This window comes from Aphanomyces invadans (assembly GCF_000520115.1).
Source record: "Aphanomyces invadans strain NJM9701 unplaced genomic scaffold supercont1.8, whole genome shotgun sequence".
NCBI classification, from domain to species: Eukaryota; Oomycota; class Saprolegniomycetes; order Saprolegniales; family Verrucalvaceae; genus Aphanomyces; species Aphanomyces invadans.
In genome coordinates this window covers 1,756,556-1,763,582 of record NW_008580153.1, presented here as the reverse complement: position 1 = coordinate 1,763,582, position 7,027 = coordinate 1,756,556, and the positions used below count along the sequence as shown (strand labels likewise).

Genomic DNA, 7,027 nt, shown 5'->3' with positions numbered 1-7,027 from the left:
GCCATGCAACTTGCCGCCGTTACATTTCCCATCGTGTAACTGCCACGTAACGTCACGTATGACGAGACGGTGTGCGTTGTCAGATGCGCTTTCCAGAAAAGCAGACGACCGTGCCGCAGTTGCCGCCCTACGGGCGAAACCAGGACGACAGCATGCTATCTTGCGGTCGGGAACGAGCAGCCAGTCCTGACATAGTCGCTGCATTCTTGCGTGTGGCCAACATGTAGTAGATGTTTGAGGGCTTTCTCGTCACTCACGCGACGAAAATGCCAAGGCTCTGTTGTGTTCCAAGCAGGGCTGGTTCACGGCGGTGAAGGGTGTCCTGGCGTCGTAATAGTTTATCGTTTGTCGACGGGAATACATTCGTGGGGCTCACACTCGATCCTGGTTGCCGTCGGAACACGAAAAATCCTGCGACTTTGACGATGCTGCATGATGTTCGAGGACTGGGAATTCCGGCGTCCGAGATGACCATGGACGGGCCGGCGAGAGCCTGGAATATCCTGGCCGGTAAAACCGCTCGCGATCTCAACCGTGGTGAGCGCAATGATCTAGTGGTCGTCCCGCGTGTCAATGCGTGAGTGGAGCCACCGCCGCCACCTCCCGGACAGCACCACGGCATCGTTGCTGGGGACTACGATTGACGTGGAGCAAGTCAAAATTCGATCACGCGGAGATGTAGCTCCTCAACCAGCAAGTTCAGCACAGTTGTGCTGTGTGGACGACAGGCGCCGACTGCGACGAGGTGTTGCAGCTACAGTAGCGCCGCCTGCATTGCAAAAAACAGCAACATCGAGGCAGCAACAGCAGCCACCTCCTAGTGTTGGCGCCCGCATCGGGATGATGTCAGCGGGGTGACCGTGTCCGTGGCATTCTCGATGGGTCAGTCGGATGCGCGGACGAACACAATGGTTACTTCATAATCTGAAGTAGTTTGAAGCGGCAGCTGTAAACTTGGCCCCTACGCCAAGAAACACTTGTACGCCAGGATGCCCACTACGGTGCATCGATCCCAAGGGAAAGTGGTCAGATGAGTTCCCGACCATCCTGTTTCGCTGCAGCAGAGCGACCGATTCATGCGGTCGCAAGGCTGACGCCGCCTTCGGACACAGAAGCGATCGAAATTTGCGGTGGGGGGCTCAATTCCACGAGGGGGGGAGCGTATTCCACGATAGCTCAAGGGCCCAAGATGTACAGCTACGAGCCCGAGAATCTCATGATTCTGCACGGCCTGGAATCGATATCGACGCAGCATGGCAGCGCAACCCTCGCGGATTCCATCTTTATCTATCAACTACACAATTCACACGAAATTCATCACAAGGTCAAAACACTGCTGGGCACGTTAAATAGGTTTATCTGGCTTTACCGTGCTGGGCTCTGGATTTAACCTAGACGTATTATACATTTGTACCTAAAACGTACTGCCTACCGTACCTTGCACTTCGATACAGTCACTTCGTTCAAACGACTTCTATCAATTGATTGGCTCCCACGTCGTACGGCTCCACAATTCTGACCAATCACAAGAGTTTACTATCCAATGCAACGGCGCACAAATCTAAGTCACACAATGTGGCATTTGTCGATTCTCACGATGAAGTGCATCGCATTCGTTGCCGCGATTGCGTCCGTCGCTTCTGCCGCCGCCCCGTTGCCGCGCTGCGTCGAGGCCAATTACTTGGGTGTCGCCAACTTGACGCAAGCGAGCCCGTTCTTCGCCACTTGCGCCAGCGATGCCAACATCACCCCCGACCAACTTGCTGCCAAGGTGATTCCGTCCGCAGAGCAAGGCGACAAGTTCATTGCGTCCACCAACTGCCAGTCCCTCTTCAAGGACGTCCAGACCTTGTCGGCGCAACAGGGGTGCTTGGAACTGAGCGTCGTGCAAAGTGTCACGTGGAGCATGGTCGTGTCAGCCGTCAAGGTCGCTGTGTACCCGACTGTGCCCAACACGTGCGACTTGGCCGCGATCCAAAAGTCAGCGCTCACTCTCGTCAGCAAATTCAGCGTCCTCATGTGCCTTCCGTCGACGGGTGTAAACTTGGCCAAGCTAACCGAGATTCCTCCCGTGGCCAAGCTCGAAAACGCTCGCAAGAACTCGCGATGCAAAGACGCGTACGGCGAGGTCCAGAAACTCATCAAGGGATTCCCCCACTGTTCGCTCACGAACGCGTCGGCAACTTCGCCTGGCCTCGACATCCACGCGTTCGAAACGCTCTCGTTCGACTCGGCTCTCGACATTCTCGAACTCGCGTCGACCTTCCAAACGCAATTTGTGCCACACACGGCGACGTCCCAGATGCTCGCGGGCTCTTCCGACCAGCACAACTTGGCCGTGGTCGTCTTCTTGAGCATGATGGCCGGGGCGGCGGTCGCTCTCGTCGCGGTTTTCACCTACCAAGCTCGCACGCGCAACAACTATGCGCCGATCTGAGCGCAAAGCCGCCTTCGTAATCAAGCGCGATCCCGGGAGGGTTGTATACATGTTGAATCGGATACTTGTGCGGCCACATGCGCCGTAGCTACACAGTGGGCGCGCGCCTGCACGTACAGTAAACGCGACGCTTGGTCAGTACGGTGGAGTCTTCGTCCTGTGGACCCCAGGGAGAGCCCGCGCGGCGCCACCGAGAGTGCTGGCCGCACGTGCAATCGTTGGTCCTTCTTGCTTGGCAGCGCACGTGCGATGGCAGGTGCGAGCTCTACTGTACGAAGAGATGTCGGTCGTGGAGTCTGGGGTCGTGCTTACTGCGCGAACGTGTCGTCGCCAAGAGCGTCATGCAGCGTGAAATTCGTGGGTAGAATAATATAAACGTTGTACTTGTCCGAACGTTTAATCATGTTGAACTTGGTCAACACCTGGATGAAGTACGTTTTACCTATTTAACGTCCCTCCAGAATCGACATTACGGCATACCTCGCCCAACATCGTCATCAGTCGGTCGAACGCCCGCACCCCATGAGCAAGGACGACCGGGACCAAGCGAGCGCGGCAATGAGGCGGGTCGTCGGTGTTACGCAGGTGTCTCTGAGAAGCTTCTCTTTGCGCATCTTGAAGTCGCGCTCAAGTGTTGCAGCACCGGTGTCCCTCTCACGGCCCAGATCGCAAGTTGGATTCGCTTTGCGCGGCCAAGAGAACGCACGACGCGGTCGTGTCCACGCATGGCCATGGTCCATGGCGCAACTGTCTGGAGCACGAGATGCCGATAGCCGAGCGTCGTGCAACGCCGCCTGTCGAAGGGGCGTCGACGTTGTAGGGATGTCGACGTTGTAGGGATGTCGACGTTGCAGGTGGTGTTTCCTGGTTATCCGGCACTTTATCCGGCATCGAACGGATGCATCCCACCATTTCGTACACAGACACCCACGGAAACGAGCGCGTCACAACCGCCGCGGGCGGGGCGGAGGCCGCCTCATGGATGCATCCACATGCTGCGCATGATCAAGAAGGGAATTCTTGCACCACACTTTTTATCTCGCCATGTCTACACCACTGCCACCACCAGGAACCACGATGCCTTTGTGCTGCTTCAACGGATGCCCCAACTTGGCGCTGCCCGACCACATTGACGGCAAGTGCGAAGTTCACAAGCACAAGGGCAAATGCCGGGCCCCAATGTGCGGCAACCAAGTGTACGCTCGCCACCTGTGCGTACGACACGGAGCAAAGCGGAGATGCCAAGTGCCCGACTGTTGGGCGAATGCCCGTCGCGGCAACTATTGCAGCCGCCACGGTGTCCCTGCCTTTCGCAAGAGCTGTATCGAGGAGGGATGCTCCAAACATGCGCAGCGGAATCAAAGGTGTGTTGCCCACGGCGGAGGAAGGAGATGCAAAGCGAACGACTGCACGCGATGCGCCCGATCCGGAGGGTACTGCGCCCGACACGGCCGCGAGCTCATCCAGCAAACGTCGCTACTAGCCAGCACCGACCACATGGACCCTGTTGTGATATCGACCAGGCCCCTCGACGTGGACGACGACGAGGCCAAGGATGTCGAAGTCGAGCCGATCCATGACTTTATGGAAGTCGACGCCGTCGTGTTGGGGTATTTTCTTCGATAACTAATGGGCAAAACCAGATTCGAGTAGTTGGTTCAGTGTTCCGGCCAGGTCGCGCCGACGCGTGCAATCATCTATCTGGGCGTCCAAGGGCTCATCCCGCTCGTATTCGCAAATGGTCAGCCATGCCCCCCTTCACCTTGCCCATGGGGTCTGCATGCTCACAAGGACGAGCGCGACTCGTGGACGGCGAGTATCGTTCGTGCATGCAGCAGGCGTCCATGGCGGCGGCAGCGCACCGCAACTTTCGTTGACGCAGCTTGTCCAACCGACTAGGACTCAGACGAGAACTCCCGCCACGTACCTCTTGTCGTTGGCTGCAGTCGCTCAAGTTTCAGCTGAAGAAAGATGATGGTGGCAACGAGGACGCGGCAAATTTCGAGTGGAGAATGACGACGCTGTGTGCCATGGCGCGGCCTCCGTTCCAGCGAGCACGCGTGCCGCTGCGCGTGAAGCCTGGCAGACGCTGCGAGCGACAGGATGCTGGCGAGATCTCTCCAACAGGACCACGCACAGGACATGGGCACATCAGACAAACGCATCGTCACTTTTCCAACTAGTATATAAACGTGTCGTGGTCGAGAAAACCCTCTACTTGGACTTTTTGTCTTCATCGTCGTCGTCGCTGTCGCTGTCTTCGTGCTGCAACGACATGACTTGTTCAAACAGCGTCGGGTCGTTGTCGAGTTCGACGTCTTCAGGGTGAGGCTGGAACGCGGGGAGGTCCGACGCCGCGACGACCGTGAACCGGACGGCCTTGCGCTGGTCCAGACCCAAGTACGAGTCCGACTTGATCCACACATCCAACTGGTACGTGCCGGCCTTGGGGGGTGCCTGCAATCGGAGCTTCTCTTCCACGACACGCTCCTGCGACGTCACCTTGGCAAATGCGTGCAGGTGGTTCATGCGGACATCCCCGACCAAAACGAACCACCGCTCCGACTTGGGGAACGGAAAGCTTGGCGCGTACACCAAGTCGATCGTGTCGCCTTCCGGAACGTTCTTGCGTGTGATGCGGACCGTGACCGTCAAGATGTCGCCTTCCGCAATCACGTCTTCATCTTCGACTTCCACCGACAACTCGACGTCAATGTTGGGCAGAATCGTGTCGCACACACGGTTCACTTCAGCCTTTTCATCGTCCGTCATCTTTGCCATACCCTTACGGTCTTCCACTGACAAGTCGATAAACTGCGCCAGCGACCGCACTGCGTTCTTTCCGACAATCGCTGCCTTCACATCAGCTTCGGTAAAATGTGGTAGCTGCAGCAGCGACGAGTCCTTGACCCACAACGCCTGGGAAATGTGTTGTTCAAACTCAATCGCGTTGATGATCGTCTGCAGCCATCCCTTCGACACACAGATCTCGACAATCCCGTCAATGAGGTGGATCGACTTCTTCAACATAAAGTTCAGGTCCGCACGGAGGGCAGGGCTAAGGGGCTTGCGCGTCAAATGCGCGTGAAGGAGCAAGTTGGCTTTGGCAATCACGGGGTGGTTGAATCGAGCCTTGACGATTGTTTGGTCCTGCTTCAAATCGCGGTAGATCGCACCGAGTTCTGCCTGGTCCGATTCGCGCAGCGGCACATCGCGGAATTCCGCAGAGCCTGCCAAAATCTCGGGCATCATCTTCAAATGTGCATGTTCGCTCAATGCGTAGTTGAAAAACCCGTACGAATCATACATGATCATGCTGTCACCGTATTGCTTCGACTTGGAGTACCACATGGCGACGACGGACGGGATGGCAACGACGAGCACAATTAAGTAGATCGTTAAGATCGCCAAGTGGTTTTCCTTGTCCAGCAAGAACGTGGGGAGACCAATACTGAGCTGCAGGGACTGGCGACCGTCGGGGTTGCCGTACAGTTCGTAGTTGCGCTTTGCAACGGGGTCAGTCAACGACTGGTACGCCTTGGCGACCAAGACGAATTTCTGTTCCGCGACAGGATCGCCAATGTTCTTGTCCGGGTGGTACTTGAGACTCATGAGGCGGTACGCACGCTTGACTTCCTTTTCCGTCGATCCGACAGCGAGTTCCAACACAGAGTACGGGTCAAACGACTTGATCTCGGAATCGTCCTTGACCAGCATGATCATTTGATACATCCCGTACCACATGACGACGAGGATAATCAAGTTGGCAACAAACACAGGGTTGAAAATATTCTTGAGCGACGTTTTCTCTGCTTGGAGCTTGCGCACCTTGGCGAGTTCCCGATCGCACCGCACGTTGTTCAAGTCGAGGACCTTGTCCTTGAGGAACAAGCCGTAGATGATGCGCTTGAGGCTCAAGTATGTCATGGGAATCACATAAATCGACCCGAGGGAGATCCCAAAGTAGTAGAACGCCGAGTTGTCGTACTCGAGCATGGTGCCGCCGACGCCGCCGCCTTGCAAAATGCAAAAATGGAATTATTGTATGGGCGGGGAAGTTTTAGCCACGTGGCCGAAAATATAAACGTGTCGTTTTTGTGAATTTTAATTTATGGTACTTCCTCGTAATTCTTTTGCCTTCAGGACAAAAGAAGGAATAGATACTTCAAGTTTAACTTTCGCGAATTCAATTCCCTCGCCCAACATATCGCGACGGGAAATATAAATATCGGAATTGCACAATGTTTTCAATGATTTCACTTGGGATTTGTATGATACCCATTTCATCAATCCAACCTCAACCAGTTTCGGACTTTTAGGGTATTCACAAGGACAAACCCCACCGAATGTGTTCGAAAATAGGAATTCTCCCACCGACAGTGAGTTCATTCGAACATACCTCATTTTGGATGGATTTGTATTCCCAACTTGGGGAGAAAAAGATCCGCATATTGCCATTTGTTATCCGGAAATGGTCGCGCTCTGTCGGACATGATGAATGGCAAACAGGACGGACGGAGAACGAGGGCGGCGACGAAGGAGGCAATTTGTGAAGGAACTCAGTGACAAGCACATAAATTAACAGTCAAA

General features: G+C 55.3%; 3 protein-coding genes across 3 annotated transcripts; 1 reads left to right on the top strand and 2 right to left on the bottom strand.

Annotated features, from left to right (window-relative positions):
• Positions 1–1,595: 1,595 nt before the first annotated feature.
• Positions 1,596–2,522, bottom strand: H310_05173 (hypothetical protein). Its single transcript, XM_008869815.1, has one exon. It carries the CDS (start codon positions 2,356–2,358, stop codon positions 1,678–1,680), a length of 681 nt encoding a protein of 226 aa, XP_008868037.1. The 5' UTR covers positions 2,359–2,522; the 3' UTR covers positions 1,596–1,677.
• Positions 2,523–3,357: 835 nt separating this feature from the next.
• H310_05172 (hypothetical protein) lies at positions 3,358–4,087 on the top strand. The gene has a single exon (XM_008869814.1). The coding sequence runs from the start codon at positions 3,482–3,484 to the stop codon at positions 4,061–4,063; it is 582 nt and encodes a 193-aa protein (XP_008868036.1). The 5' UTR covers positions 3,358–3,481; the 3' UTR covers positions 4,064–4,087.
• A 300-nt stretch (positions 4,088–4,387) lies between these two features.
• Positions 4,388–6,514, bottom strand: H310_05171 (hypothetical protein). Its single transcript, XM_008869813.1, has one exon. It carries the CDS (start codon positions 6,431–6,433, stop codon positions 4,652–4,654), a length of 1,782 nt encoding a protein of 593 aa, XP_008868035.1. The 5' UTR covers positions 6,434–6,514; the 3' UTR covers positions 4,388–4,651.
• Between the last annotated feature and the right edge of the window lie 513 nt (positions 6,515–7,027).

Coding starts and splice junctions, on each gene's coding strand:
- H310_05173 (XM_008869815.1), bottom strand. CDS start 2,358: ATGCTCAAGAAGACGACCACGGCCAAGTTGTGCTGGTCGGAAGAGCCC.
- H310_05172 (XM_008869814.1), top strand. CDS start 3,482: ATGTCTACACCACTGCCACCACCAGGAACCACGATGCCTTTGTGCTGC.
- H310_05171 (XM_008869813.1), bottom strand. CDS start 6,433: ATGCTCGAGTACGACAACTCGGCGTTCTACTACTTTGGGATCTCCCTC.